At 50.1% G+C, this 15,153-nt stretch overlaps 1 protein-coding gene and 1 long non-coding RNA gene across 4 annotated transcripts in view; one reads left to right on the forward strand and one right to left on the reverse strand.

Moving 5' to 3' along the window:
* The window catches only part of OPA3 (outer mitochondrial membrane lipid metabolism regulator OPA3), a gene marked incomplete at its 5' end in the record, with an annotated part of 43,836 nt that extends 39,128 nt beyond the window's left edge, over positions 1-4,708 (forward strand). For all 3 annotated transcript variants that reach the window (XM_082438293.1, XM_082438294.1, XM_082438295.1), the window contains one exon: positions 1,199-4,708. In XM_082438293.1, coding sequence (XP_082294419.1) covers positions 1,199-1,635 — 437 coding nt within the window. In that variant the 3' untranslated portion in view covers positions 1,636-4,708. The remainder of the gene's footprint in view (positions 1-1,198) is intronic.
* A 148-nt stretch (positions 4,709-4,856) lies between these two features.
* LOC309648959 lies at positions 4,857-13,385 on the reverse strand. Its single transcript, XR_014256883.1, has 5 exons — positions 12,588-13,385; positions 12,463-12,516; positions 10,797-11,012; positions 9,668-9,814; positions 4,857-8,001 (listed from the first exon to the last, which is right to left on the reverse strand). It is a non-coding gene; the product is annotated as an uncharacterized lncRNA (long non-coding RNA).
* Between the last annotated feature and the right edge of the window lie 1,768 nt (positions 13,386-15,153).

Consider the following 15,153-nt stretch of genomic DNA (forward strand, 5'->3'; position numbering starts at 1 on the left):
AAAAAAAAATGAGCAAGCTCTTCTTTTACAGTCGGAAATTTTACATTGTTCCTTTTTGTCCTTGAACTTGTATTTACAGTTCCATTTCCCACAGAATTCTATCTAATAAATGATGTGTCAGCAATCAAAATACGTACAGAAATTCAATTTTTAATTTGTTTAATTTCCTGAGACCATAAGATTCTAAATGTTAAAATATTTTCTCCTGGATTGAATTACCTTTAAAATTATTAGTCCACAATTAATTTAAAACATTTTATATTTTATGCACTTTCATGGATAATTATTAAACGTGAAAAGTAAAATGATAGGTAGGAAATGAATCTCCAAATGAGCTAGAAAACAGGGCATCCCCAGTAATCCCATGTATCCTTGGATGAATGTTAACTATTACAGGAGTGAGTCAGGGTTCAGCATCAATTCGGCCTTGGTTTCTAAGACTCAAATGCTGAGAATCTCCCTTCACAAAGGAACAGCTGGGCAAGCAAGTTTTTGTTCCAGCAGCATCCGTCACCTCTGAGCTTCTTCCAAGGCATGTGCCCAAAACCTCACCGTGAAAAGCTCACAATTCTTACTAGCTCCATCTTCAGGGCCGGTGAAGATCTCGGATGGGAGGCACCGGACTTGCAAAGAGGGTTGGTCACCCTGTGCTCGCAGTCGCGTAGCATCGATTCCTACATTTCTGTTGCCCTTTCTTTGGATCCAGGAGGTCCCTCTCCGTTGCAGCCCTGATTCTGCATTTGGGGAAGATCTGGAAAGAAAGCGGGTCTGCCTTCTTGGCAGTGGGTGGGGCGACGGTGCCGGGGGAGGTGGCTCGAGGGACAAGCAGAACGAGCTAAGCTTCCAGCAGTTGACCCTTTCTTTACATCTTCCTGGGAGTTTGCAGCCTGCGAGCGCCTAGTGACCTTCCGGGGGCTTGGTCCCCAGTCTCAGGACCATCCCCTCTGGGGCAGAGTTTCTCATTCCTGGCTCCTTGCCAGAATTTTCTGGGAGACTTAAAAAGATGCTCTGAAATTCACCCCAGGTGGGGTGACTGGCATTCCTGGGACCAAGCCAGGTGCAGGGGTCTTATTTAAAGTGCCCCCTGGTGATTTTGGCTGCTGTGTCCCCATTTCTCCCACCTGGACACCAAGGCGTGGAGGGGCGGGGTTGGCAGGGGGCTCCCAGTGCATGACCTGACCCCTCTCTTCCCCCGCAGTGTACCACTGGGTGGAGATGCGGACCAAGATGCGCATCATGGGCTTCCGGGGCACGCTCATCAAGCCGCTGAACGAGGAGGCGGCCGCCGAGCTGGGCGCCGAGCTGCTGGGCGAGGCCACCATCTTCATCGTGGGCGGCGGCTGCCTGGTGCTGGAGTACTGGCGCCACCAGACGCACCAGCGTCACAAGGAAGAGGAGCAGCGCGCCGCCTGGGACGCGATGCAGGACGAGGTGGGCCGCCTGGCGCTGGCGCTGGAGGCCCTGCAGGCGCAGGTGCAGGCGGCGCCGCCGCGGGGCGCCCTGGAGGAGCTGCAAGCGCAGATGCAGGAGGTGCGCGCCCAGCTCTGCGCCCCGGACCCGCCGCCCGCGCCCCAGGCAGAGCCCACGTCCCGGGAAGTGTCCTCATCCAAGGAAAAGGAGCCTGCCGAAGCCTGAACTTAGACGTGGCCCTGTGTGCCCTGATGTGGCCTTCTCCCTGCGTTACCCTACCTGTGCTGGCCCAGTGGGAACCACCGGGATGTGGATGGAACTTGGATTAGGTCACCCCATACTGACCCGTGGTACCTTCCACTGCGACCAGCCCCCAGCAGGTGAAGCGTTCCAACATAGCCCCCTCCAGCCTCTAGCTCATTTGGTACAGTCCGCAGTGCTGTCTCTCCAGCCCACTCCAAACCACACAGACCTGTGGGGTCCCAGCCAGCAGGACACCATGCTCACTCCTCTGGCAGAAGAAAACATGGAACCGGACTTGAACCAAATCAACCTATCAGCCCTCCATTTACTCATCAGTGTTACTTTTCCCTGGGACTCTCAGCCTTTACATCGGAATACCTCCTTCCCTTTGTCAGTTGGTACAGGCTGTCGTAAGGAAACGCAGTGTCTTTCAGTGAGCTGCCGCCTCTCCCACCTTCTAAGGTGGGCTTTCTCTGGGCATCACTCCTCTTATGAGGGGAAAAAAAAAAGGGATCTTGGCTTGCAGTTGATCCATCAAATATTACACCTTTCACCTTAACCTGATCCGTGGTACCTTCCCCTGAGACACTCAAATGGAATATTCCAACAGAACCCCCCTCATCCTTCAGTCTACGGCACAACCCACTGGAATGGCTATGCGGGGTCTTCTGGTAATGCCCTACCAACCCTGCTTCTGGTGGAAAATTTGATCCTGTCTGTGGCTAGTCCGACCTGTCTTTCAGCCTCAGCCCCCTGTTAACCTGTCCTCAGTGTCCCTGGGCCTTTCCTGACGTGTCCTTTCCTACCGTCCCCACTGTCTTCTTCAGTGGCCTCTCTCAGGGGACTGCCGGCCGTGATCACAGCCCCCATGTTCCATCAAATCTATAGATCTCTGTGCTATTGCCTTCCTTCCCTGCGGCTCTGGACTGGTCGAACTGTCCCCCTCCTGCCTCCATAACCCCCTCTATCCCACTGGGCTAGGCCACCAGTTGGTCTTACTTTTGTTATTTAGTTTCCAGGGCTGCCATAACAAATGACCACAAACTCGGTGGCTTAAAACAACAGTTTATTCTTTCACAGTTCTGGAGGCCAGAGATCTGAAATCAAGGTGTTTGCAGGGTCACGCTCCCTCCACAGGCTCTAGGGGAGGATCCTTCCTTGCCTCTTCAGCTTCTGTTGGCTTCAGGCATTCCTTGGCTTGTGGCCCCCTATCTCCAGTCTCTGCCTCCATCTTCACCTGGCCTTCTTTTGCTCTCTGTCTCTTGTAAAGACTCCTGTCATTGGATTTAGGGCTTACCCTAAATCTAGGATTATTTCACTTCGAAATCCTTAACTGAATTACATCTACAAAGACCCTTTTTCCACATAAGCTCCCATAACTTTCCCTGGGTTAGGATGTGGACACATCTTTTGGTGGGCCACCATTCAACCCACTACACCTCCCCACCCCAGGAGTACGCTGGGACTCCTGCCAACCCCGTGGGACATTCAGGGAACCACAAGGGTGAGAGGAACAGTCCAGGAACCACCATTCATTACGTGGAGTCTCTTCCAGGACCCACCTCTGAAGCAGGAGGGGTCTGGGCCCCACCAGTCTGCATTCTTTCTTTCAGACTGTAGATGTTTCCCAATTAAAAGAGCCCTGGAGAGAGGAAGTCATCTGAAGGATGTGTCAGAGAATCATGATCTGATCTCCAAAATGAGTACAAGCCTCATTAAAATTAGGAGAGAAGCTGAGAGAGTTCTGATGGGGGTGAGTGGTAGAGCATCATCCAAGATGGGGAAACTGAGGCCCAACGGAAGCAAAGGGACTTGCCCAGGGCCAACAAGCCAGTGAGGTGATGAAGCGGTAAGAGCAGAGGCAGGGAGGGAGATGGAGAAGGGAAGCAGGGTGCTTGAGGGCACTGGTACAGGGCGAGGAGGAAGACGAGAGGGAGGCGGATTACTGGGAGAGGGGCAGAGACCTCTACACAGAGGCCAAAGGCACCCCAGGGGCAGCACTGAGAGTGGGGGGCACAGTCCTCTGTCAGAACAGCCCCAGATTACACCCAAGATCTTAGCATTTAATGAATGAGGTTAGATCCATTCCACCTGGGCCCGTTTCCCAGCAGCTCTAGGTGAAGTGGGAGGGGCCAGCTTTCTCTCCCTTCCTCCCTCACCTCACTTCCCCAGCGGAGTGAAAATACTCTGGACACAAGACCTACCCAGATAGAAAACCAAGAAACCAGGGTTCTGAAACAACATCTTAATTCCTTCTAGAAGAGCCCCCTCTGATGTAGAGGGAGCTGAGGGAGGTGGGCCCCAGGTAGGGGTGTCTTTAAAATTGGAAGTGACTTGAGTGGGTTAAATGACGAGGGGAAGAAGGCAAGAGACAGAGCTACCACTGGATGATGGGGTGATTGATGGAGCCAGGTGGGCAGGCTTAGTGCCTGTTACCATGGTTACCCCAGGGCAGTCCACTCTGGCACTGACACATCTCTGGAGCACGGGTTGCAGGAGGCGAGGCACTGTTTCACTGCCCTCCCCACATCATGTCAGTGTCAATGACCCATCTCGTCAGTAAGGTGTGGTCATCATCAAAATAGGTGGAGTTTATTGAGCTCTGGTTAGGTGCGGGGCACTGTTCTAAGTGCTTTACATAGTCCCCATAACATTTTCTTTGTTGCCTTGATGAGGAAACCGAGGCACAGAGAGGGAAAATCACCCACCCAAGGTCACACAGGCAGGGAAGAAGCAGAGGTGGGGTGTGAAGACGGGCAGTCTGGGTCAGAACCCGTAACCCCTGCGCCATCCTGACCCCGATGTAGCGCTGCTCTCACATCTCCGAGACTCACAACTCAGCCCTGACGTGTACTTACGTGTGGCGAGACCTCGTGGGATGCATCCGCTTCACCCACTGGGTGGGGGTGGGATCAGCATGTGTGGAAGTGGAAAGAGTCCCCTCTCAAAATGCACAAGGCCAGAGGATGCTTCATCGCTCTGGTTTCCTGCTAGCTAAAACTTTGTATACATTTGTGACTTGGGGAGAGGGGTTAGAATAAATTTGTAATCCAAATTGGTTGTCTTCAAGTTGATGCATTTTTTTCCCCATATTTAAAAAAAGCCCCGTTAACCTGAGAAAAAATATCCTTCGTTTATTCTTTCATTCAAGAAACTGTCACCGATGGGACTTCCCTGGTGGCGCAGTGGTTAGGACTCCACGCTCCCAATGCAGGGGGCCCGGGTTTGATCCCTGGTTGGGGAACTAGATCCCACATGCATGCCACAATTATGGAGCCGGTGAGCCTCAACTAAGGAGCCCACCTGCTGCAACTAAGACCCAGCGCAACCAAATAAATAAATAAATATTTTTTTAAAAAAACCAAAAAACTGTCTGACGTGCCCACCATGTTCTGTGCAGTGCGGGGGTCCCAGCCGTGACCGAGACCGCCCCAACCCTGCCCTCGTGGGGGCTCACAGTTCAGTGGGGGGACGGACGCACATACAGACATTTCTTTTCCAGTGTTACCTGCCCTGTGGTTATTTGGGAAGAAGGGACCAGGCTGAATCCCAACTCCTCCCCTCCTGAGGGACTCAGGGCTTTAGGGCATTAAAAAACAGAAACTCTTCAACACTGACTCTCAAAAGCCTCATAGGATGTCCCAAGGGCTCTGCTTCTCCTATCCCCTGGCAGGCCCCATTGTCCCCTGTGCTGTGTTTCCCTGTTGGGAAGGCCCTTGCCTGGGGAGAGCCACTCCAGGAGAAGATGGACGTCTGATCCATTGGCCCATATGGTCATCTCTGAGCTGGCCACTGGTGCTGTGACTCCAGGCCGGGGTCCCCCAGCCCCAGTAGACAGAGGGAGAGGAGAAGCACGTCCAGAGGAGAATCCAGAGGGCATCTTCCACCCGCTCGCTAGACAAATGTTGACTGAGCACCTGCTGTGTGCCTGGCCCCATTCTAGTAGCTGGGAGTCAGCCAGGAACAAGACAAGGTCACCGCCACCACGGAGCCAACATCTAGTGCGGGGAAGCAGACAATGAAGAAAAAAAGAAAAATGATCCAGTGTCGGGGTGATGAGGGCTGAGAAGAAAGAGTTCGGGAGTGATAGGGATGGCTGATTTCGATCAGGTGCTCAGGGAGCAGGTGACACTGGAGAGGAGCTGCCAGAGAGTGTTGTTAGGATCTACAGAGGCCCCGAGGCAGGTGTGGGGATCAGCCTTTCCCTGGAACGGCCGGCGGGAGGATCTGCTATCAGAATTGAGCCGGGGTTAGCGGACCAAGGGCCTGGTGCTGCCTGTCTTTGGGAACAAAGATTTATTGGGACATAGCCACACCCATGTGTTTATGTATATTTTTTGTGGCTGCTTTTGCACGGCAATGACAGATTTGAGTCATTTGCGATAAGTACCACATGGCCTTCAAAGATGCAAATATTTACTGTCAAGGCCTTTCCATAAAGAGTTTACGGACCCTAGAACAGAGTAAGCAAGGGGAGAAGGATGGGCGAGGGGCTCAGGAGCACAAAGGCTGGCCCCCCTTTTGCCTCAGTTGGCACAGCTCTGGAGGGTCTTACCAGCTCCGATGCCCCATCGGGTGGCCTCTTGGCCCTCCCTGCCCGCTCCCGCTTCGGTCACTCCCCACCCACAGGAGCTACTCCCTGGAGACGCTGCTATAACCCTGCTGTTCGAAGATCTCAGAGTCTCCCCCTCAGTCTACGGCAGCAAGGCACCATGAGACGCCTAGTTTATATAGTCTACCATATTCATATTTATATAATAATTCACAATTCACCCTATGTATTAGGATAAATGCTGTGTAATTCATGCATTATGTGACATAATGGAATATAATGCCACATATAATGGAATATAAAAATATTTTTTGTGTAATATGTCACATGACATTCTATATTCCATGTGTGTGTATTGTGTGTGTATACATTTACCACTGGAATGAAAATTTCGCTAAATAACTACCTTTAATATGTGCAGTGCAGTTTGATATTTCCTGTTGTATTGCATTTCATGAAGAAAAACTATAGCTGTATATATATGTATCATATATACCTAATATGTATCATAACCGTATAAAATCTATTGTGTGTATTATATAACACATAATATATATTAGCATCATATATATTACATATTAATATCATATATTACATATCTTGTTAGAACAAAAGTTTCGCTAAACAATAACTGCCCTTACTGTGTGCAACGCACTCTGTTACTTTCTATTCACTTTTATTGTATTTCGTAAAGAAAAGCATACACATATGTATGGATTATACAAACCTACATAAAGCGAGCTGCCTTGGGCCACGGCAAAGACTTCGGCTTTTACTGTGGGGTGAGCGGGAGCCACGGGAGGTGCTCTGAGCAGAAGAGAGATGTGAGCTGGCTTAGTTTTAACGGGATCCCCAGACGCACTATTGGGGGGCAAAGGTGGAAGCCGCCAGCCCAGTGAAGAGGCAGCTGTGATTGTCCAAGCGGGAGGCGATGGTGGCTGGACCAGGCGGAGACAGTGGAGGTAGACAGAAGTGGGATTCTGGGCATATTAATATATCAAAGATGGAGCAGACAGAATTTACTGAGTGATGGGAGGTGGGGAGTCATTGATGGCTTCAAGGTTTTTGCTCTGTGTATGGACAAGGGACATACTGGTGCTGAGATGGTGAGGCTGCAGCAGAACCAGTGTGAGGAGATATGGACAGCCTTGCTCTTCCCTAGCCCCTGGTCGCCTCAGATTTGGGAGCCCTCTGGCAGGTTTTGGTTATTTGTTCTGAATTGCAGCCGGCGGGGGCTGGAAAGACAGTCCTGGCCTCTCTCCTCGTGCTGTGAAACTGACATTCTTTATCTCGCCGGCGCCTCCATCAGGGCACGCTACTGGAGTCCATTTGGGACGTCCTGGAGGAAGGACGCAACTGGACGTGGTGGGCTTGGACTTGGGACTCTGGTCTTAGGGCTCCCCTCACCCCTGGAACGGCAGCACCCAGGCCAGGCTTCCCAGAGGCGCCTCCACCAAGTAAGGGCTGATATGGACCTGGGGGTGGGGGTACCGCGGGCTCTGTCACGTCCAAGATGCCTGCCTCACTCGGAGGCCACATCCTTGTGCCTTGATACTTATTATTTTTTGATAGTCTCTTCCTAGAGTTCAGCCATTCCAGAGAAACCAAAGTCCCCTCCCTGAAAGGAATCCTGTCTCTGGTTTGGAGGCAATGTTGGCAGAACCCTTTTGGGAGTGATCTGGCCATGCCACCTTTGTGGGCACAGACGCTGTCCCCCTCTTCCCTCTTGCGACAGTGAGCGATCGGCACACACCTCTCTGGCCAGCATGAGCGTTTCCTCAGGGAGATGCCAAGTGCTGAAAGAACCCCATACGTTACAAACATTTATAGTTAATATAAAAATGCCCCCTAAAAGCTCTGCGAAGTGTCAGAGGAACTGTCAACACTTGCAGTTATCAAACTTAAAAATTTTTCAACCCAAACAAGTGCACAGTGGAATTTCATTATTCTTTTAGTTTGCATTTTCTTGTTTTACCTGTAGGCTGAGTGTCTTTTCGGCCATTTATTGGACGTTTGTTCTGCTTTTGAAAAATGCCTGTTTTCATTGTCTGAAATTAATGTTCGTTTCTGGTGTGTTTTGTCCTCCTGAAGTTTCTTTCATTTTTAAGTAACTGAATCTATGAGTCTTTTTTCTTTCAGGCACTTGTTTTTTCTGTCTTTATTTGAGAAGGGCTCCTCAACCCCAAGAATTTATATCTCCAGCTCTCCCTTCTTCTAATATTTGTACTGACGTTTTCTTTGTGCTTGTCGTTCACTGAGCTTGTGTTGCATTGTGTTTTGGTTCCTAATGAGTATAAGGTTGGGATCTGCGTTCTTCAGTTTGCAAACGTATGGCTGGCTGACATCTCGAAGTGCATGGAATGGCCCATCCTTTCCCTCCTCACCTGAGACTGTACAGCAGCGTTCGCTATGTTCCCCGGACACAAGTACCTTTTTCTCAATCCTGTTCTGTCAACCGTTTGTCCGTCCTGCACCAACACCAGGTCTTTTGAATGCCAAGAGCTTGAAAATATTTTTTGGTCTCTTCAAGGCAACCTGCCAGTCTCGTTCTTATTTTCAAACTTATCTGAGTTATTCCTGTGCCTTTGCTCCTTGATATGCATTTTTGAAGATTAATAGACTTTACTTTTTGAGCAGTTTTAGGCTTATAGAAAAATGGAGCAGAAAATACAGAGAATTCCCACATATCCCCTCCCCCTATGGGCGCACATAGTTGCCCCTATTACTAACATCTTGCGTTAGTGTGTACATTTGTTACAATTGAGGAGCAAATATTGATATATTACTAAAGTCAGTAGTTTACATTAAGGTTCACTCTTGGTGTTGTATATTCCTCGGGTTAGGACAAATGTATAATAACATGTATCCACCATTATTATTATTTTCTTAAATTTATTTATTTATTTTTGGCTGTGTTGGGTCTTTGTTGCTGTGCGCAGGCTTTCTCTAGTTGCAGCAAGTGGGGTCTACTCTTCGTTACAGTGCACGGGCTTCTCATTGCGGTGGCTTCTCTTGTTGCGGAGCACGGGCTCTAGGTGCGCGGGCTTCAGTGGTTGTGGCACGCGGGCTCAGTAGTTGTGGCACACGGGCTCAGTAGTTGTGGCTCGCGGGCTCTAGAGCGCAGGCTCAGTAGTTGTGGCGCACAGGCTTAGTTGCTCCGTGGCATGTGGGATCTTCCCGGACCAGGGCTCGAACCCGTGTCCCCTGCATTGGCAGGTGGATTCTTAACCACTGTGCCACCAGGGAAGTCCACCTGTCCCCTCCTCTCTTGAGGGCACTGCCCAAAGTTATACCCACCAGAAACAGAGGATAGGCACTCAGCTTTCTGAGAGCAGAGAAGGGCAGGCAAGAGTAGAGAGGGGGTCTGGGAGCAGAGGGAAGTATCACAGCCCCAGTGTTCCCCAGCTTTCCAGGGGAGCATGAGACCAGGACACCCAACACCAACCAGTCACGTGCAGTTACCTCATGTGATCTTGCAGTTTGGGAGCTAAGGTCCTGGGCTTGGTGAGTCACACTCAAAGCATCGGGTTGGTTCCAAGGCTTCTGTCTCCCTTCCCAAGTGTGACTCAGATGGCAACAACCCCCGGGACAGCAGGTGGATGGGCTGCCCTGCAACGTGGAATACTGCATGTGACTGCGAGTTAGTGCACGATTCCCACAGGGCGGGTGGGATGCGTGCTCCTGGGAGAAGTTCACTTTTGGATCCATAGAGGTTCCAATTCCTAGGAAGGAGATTGCTCTTGTTCTTTCCTGTTCTGTAACATCTGTTCATAAAATGTAATCAACCAGTAGGAAAAGAAGAAAGTCCCACATTTCTAACCAGTTAATAGTACGATTTGCTTTTCATCAAAACCAGATCAGAGTGTGTGCCCATCAATATCAGGCTTGTTCCATCAAGCACGTCTTTGCATGAGAACACACCCAAATCTAATCACCAGTCTTCATTTTATTCTGTAAAATACAGAGAAGAGAAAACTTGACACCCAGGTCACCACCAGCCCAGGTTCAGAGACAGGGCTTCCCCTGATCTTGGAAGTGTCTGTCGGACCCTTGAGGGGGGCAGCAGGCCTCAGTGCGGTGCAGTGGCCCTCCGGTGATTTCCACCTGGTTGTGACTTCCAGCAACCAGGAGCTGAGCCTCTTTTCCACCCCCATGCCTGCCTGCGTTTGGAGTCGGCCACTCTTGTGAGACACGCCAGAGACTTCCCATCACACGCATGTGGGCATCTGGGACCTGGAGCGGGGGAGGGGCTCAGAGGAGGGCAGAACACAGGAGGGGCTGCCCCTGACGTCACTTCTGGAACTGTGGGAAGGGACTTTGAAAGCCCCAGCCCCTCTCTGTGTGGATGAGAAGTTCTTGTGCATACCCTTCACCTGGTGGCAGGGAGACTGGGCCCAGAGAGGGCAGGACCCTTGTTTGAGGTCACACAGTGGGAAGCTGGAACGCAGCTAAGTTAATGGCACAGACGCCCTGTCCGGTAGCAGACAAGCCCCTCCACGGAGGGCAGAGCTCCTGGGAAAGAAGGAGAGAGAAAAGGGTCTCTGTGACCCCCAGAGCAGAAAGGGAAGCCGCCGGCAGGGCCAGGACCTACCTAGAGTTTTCTAGGTGTATGTTCTGCAGTCTTCAGCCTCTGACTTTTCCGGGTTCATGGGGATGACCATGAACTTCCCCCGGGTTTGGCAGCACCTCTGCGTGAGGCGGTGGAAAGGGTAGAAGTCTCTGCAGCAGCTCCACTTCCGGTGCTTGGGGTCCAGCGCCACAGTGCCACAGAGCCGCCACGGCTCCTTTCTCACCACCAGCACCTCACCTGGGGGCCAGACACGGCTCAGCGGGAGGGCCTGGGCGGAGGGCCTCTGCCTGAGCCCTGCTCCCGTCACTTATCCCCCTCGCATCCGTTCATTTTGTTTTTTTTCAGCTTGCAGGATCTTAGTTCCCCGACCAGGGATTGAACCCGGGACCTTGGCAGTGAAAGCACGGAGTCCTAACCACCGGACTGCCAAGGAATTCCCTTTTCCCTTGTCTTTTGGGTTTTTTTTTTCTTAAATACCTTTATGAAGATAGAATTCACATATCATATAATTCACCCATTTAAAGCATATAATTCAGTGGGTTTTAGTATATTTACAGGGTTGTGCAATCAGCACCACAATCAATTTTGGAACATGTCCATCACCCTAAAAGGAAACCCCGTGTCCATTAGCACTTGCTCCCCATTTCCTCCGACCTCCCCACACCCCTCAGCCCTGGGCAGCCACCCGTCTACTTACTGTCTCTATAGATTTGCCTATTCCAGACACTGACCTCTCCATTTTCCATTTCCACCAGCAGTGTATAAGAGTTCTCATTTCCCCACATCCTTGCCAACCCGTGTTATCTGACTCTCTGATTACCCCATTCCCTAGTGAGTGGGAAGTTGTATCTCCTTGTGGTTCTGATTTGCATTTCCCTGCATCCATTCATCCTTTACCCAGCGCTGATGTCCAACGTCCCATTCCCCTCTGTCCCCAGAGCAGTCGTGACCCCTCTCCTCTGGCTGCCTCCTTCTCATCCGCATTCTTCCTGGCCCAGGGGCGTGGGTTGGGTGCTGAGCTCTCCAGCCCTCAGTGGTCTCCTGCCCTTGTGCGCAGGGTTACCAATCGCTCACCTTGGGCACCCCAGTCACAACCAAAGAAGTACACTTACCTGGTTCTAGGGCTGCAACTAATGTCGCTGAAGTTGCTTAGGCAAGTAGAGAAGAGAAGACGCACCCAGTCAGGGTTTCAGCCCCATTCTCCCCCTCACCTCAGGCAGTTAACTTCACCCGTCTGAGCCATACTTTTCCCACCTCTAAAATGGGATTGTCTGCTTCATGGGGGTGTCACCCAGAGTGAAAGTGGCTGTCAGGTAGTGGGGTTGAAATAAGGGATAATAGAAATGCTTCGCCAGCTGGACCTGTGGTAGGATGGGACTCTTTATTTATTTATTTATTTTTGGCCGCGCCGCGTGGCTTGCGGGATCCTAATTCCCCAACCAGGAATCGAACCCCGACCCTCACATTTCTCCTCCCTCCCGGGAAGCCCTCCCTACCCCCCTGCACCCATATTCAGCGCAAGGGGCTGGCATGGGAGATCCACACAGACGACCCCAGAACCCGGGGGTGGGAAGTGGGTCAGAATTCCACACTCAGGTTGGCGTTTCAGCTGAGCAGAAGCACGGAGGTGGAAGTTGAGCCCCTTGCTGCTGCCCAGCCACCCCAGAGGGGTCAGACCCGTGCTCACCTTTAGAGGGATGGGGTCATCGCTGCAGGAATGGGAACCGCAGGAAGAAGAGAGCTGCAGGGGAGAGAGACGTGAGGGTTGGGGAGCTGGGCCGGAGGAGGAGGATGGTGGGGAGAGGCCTGTACCTGAGAAGATAAGGAGCCCAGATCCCCCGCTGACACTGGTCCTGGGCCCTGGCCTGCGTCTGGAGGCCCCTGGTTGGCACATGTTACGGAGGCCAACAGCACCTGGGGAAGACAGCTTCTGTCTTCTGCCCTCTGCCCTGCAAAGTCAATCACCAATGAGCTCCAGATGCAAGTAACTCCCTTGGTAATAAAGAATATATGTAGACGTTACCACAATTCCTAACACAACCCTTCAAAGTCATTCGTAAATTCCTAAAGGATGGGTGTATGTTTGTGATGCTGATGGGATGACTCAGACCGAGCCAGTCACCAGAAAGACCTAGATGTAAGGTATAGATATAGAGGGTTGTGATTTTGTTTTTATTTTATTGAAGTATAACTAATTTACAATGTTGTGTGTGTTTCAGGTGTACAGCAAAGTGATTCAGTTATATATATATATATTTTTCAGATTCTTTTCCATTATAGGTTATTACAAGATATTGAGTTTAGTTCCCTGTGCTATACAGTAGGTCCTTGTTGTTTACCTATTTTATATATATTAGTGTGTATGTGTGAATCCCAAACTCCTAATTTATCTCTGCCCCCTGCCCCCAGAGGGTTGTGATTTTATTTTATTTTATTTAAATAAATAAATTTATTAGTTGCGGTGTGTGGGGTTTTTAGTTGCAGCATGTGGACTTCTTAGTTGCAGCATACATGCGGGATCTAGTTCCCCGACCAGGGATCGAACCCGGGCCCCCCTGTATTGGGAGTGCAGAGCCCTAGCCACTGGACCACCAGGGAAGTCCCAGGTTGTGATTTATATACATAACATAAAATTCATCATTTTAACCATTTTTAAGTGTACAATTCAGTGGCATTAAGTCCATTAAGTGTATTCACAATGTTGTGCAACCATCACCATCTGTTTCCAGAACTCTTTCATCATTCCAGACAGAAACTCTTTGACTCTTAAATAACCAAGTTAGCTGCAAATAGGGGCCCTTATTCCCCTCTTCAGAAAGTAATTACAGGGATAATAAATTACTGCTATTCTTTGATGCTTTGAAGGGGAGGAACAAGGGGTTCTTCCGGAGGGAAGTGAGACAGAAAAGGAAGGAAGTCTTTTTTTTTTTTTTTTTTTTAAATATGAATTTATTTATTTATTTATGGCTGTGTTGGGTCTTCGTTTCTGTGCGAGGGCTTTCTCTAGTTGCGTTAAGCTGGGGCCACTCTTCATCGCAGTGCGCGGGCCTCTCACTGTCGCGGCCTCTCTTGTTGCGGAGCACAGGCTCCAGACGCGCAGGCTCAGTAGTTGTGGCGCACGGGCCCAGTCGCTCCGCGGCATGTGGGATCTTCCCAGACCAGGGCTCGAACCCGTGTCCCCCTCATTGGCAGGCAGACTCTCAACCAGAGCGCCACCAGGGAAGCCCAGGAAGGAAGTCTTTACAGGGTATGTTAGTGAACAGGTTACTTCTGTGAGTACCTGGGGCTCAGTCTTGCAGGGACCCTCCAAGAGACAGTGAATAAGGTACCCCAGAGTTTGCCCCCTCGCCCCTCCAGGTTTCCCATGAGTTTTGAGTTTTAAGCTTAGAAGATGGACACATCACACACCAAACAGTGGCCCCACTTCTACCTGACCTGGAAGGCAGCATCAGGACGCCTTGGTGATTGGAAGGAAAGGACCCTTCCCAAACAGCCATGCTAGGCAGAGGGGTGTCCTCAGGGACCATGGGCTAAATCTTTGTGCATTCCATCCTTAGCTTCTTAAGAATAATTCCCGGAAATGACGCCGCTGGATCTGATCATGCATATGTTTTGAATTTTCCTCTTTGATTTAACAAACAAGTCATCAGTGTTCATAGGAGAAAACTTAAAAATCATAGACCACCACCAAACCCATCTCGCAGAAATAATCGGCTCCTACGTTTTGGAGTATTTTCCACACATACTATGTATTTGTTTGTTTGTTTGTTTGTTATTTATATTTCAGTTTTCCCCAATATTTTATTTCGAAAAACTCTCAAACCTACAGAACAATGGAAAGAAATACACAATCAACACCCAAGTGCCCTTACTGGATCCATCCCTTGTTCACACTGTGTCCTGTTTATGTCCTTCAAATATCTAGGTCTACATCTATACCCATGTTTATGTCTTCTATCATGCTGCTATAACCAAATACCATAGACTGGGTGGCTTAGACGACAGATATATATTTTCTCACATTCTGGAGGCTGGGAAGTCCAAGATCAAGGTGCTGGCAGATTCAGTTCCTGACGAGGACCCTTTTCCTGGCTTGCAGACGACCGCCTTCTCACTGTATCCTCACAAGGCAAAGAGAGAGAGAGAGCCCTGGTGTCTCTTCCTCTTCTTATAAGGACACTAATCCCATCATGGGGTCCCTGCCCCCAAGACCTCATCTAAACCTAATTACCTCCCAAAGACCCCACTTTCAAACACCATCACATTGGGGGTAAGGGCTTTAACATATGGATTTGGGGGCACACAAACATTTTAGTCCATAACAGTTTACATCTATATCTTTGTCTCTATATATACACAGATTTTCTTGCTGAATCAT

The sequence above is a fragment of the Balaenoptera physalus genome (assembly GCF_965194825.1).
Source record: "Balaenoptera physalus genome assembly, chromosome: 19".
Taxonomy (NCBI): domain Eukaryota; kingdom Metazoa; phylum Chordata; class Mammalia; order Artiodactyla; family Balaenopteridae; genus Balaenoptera; species Balaenoptera physalus.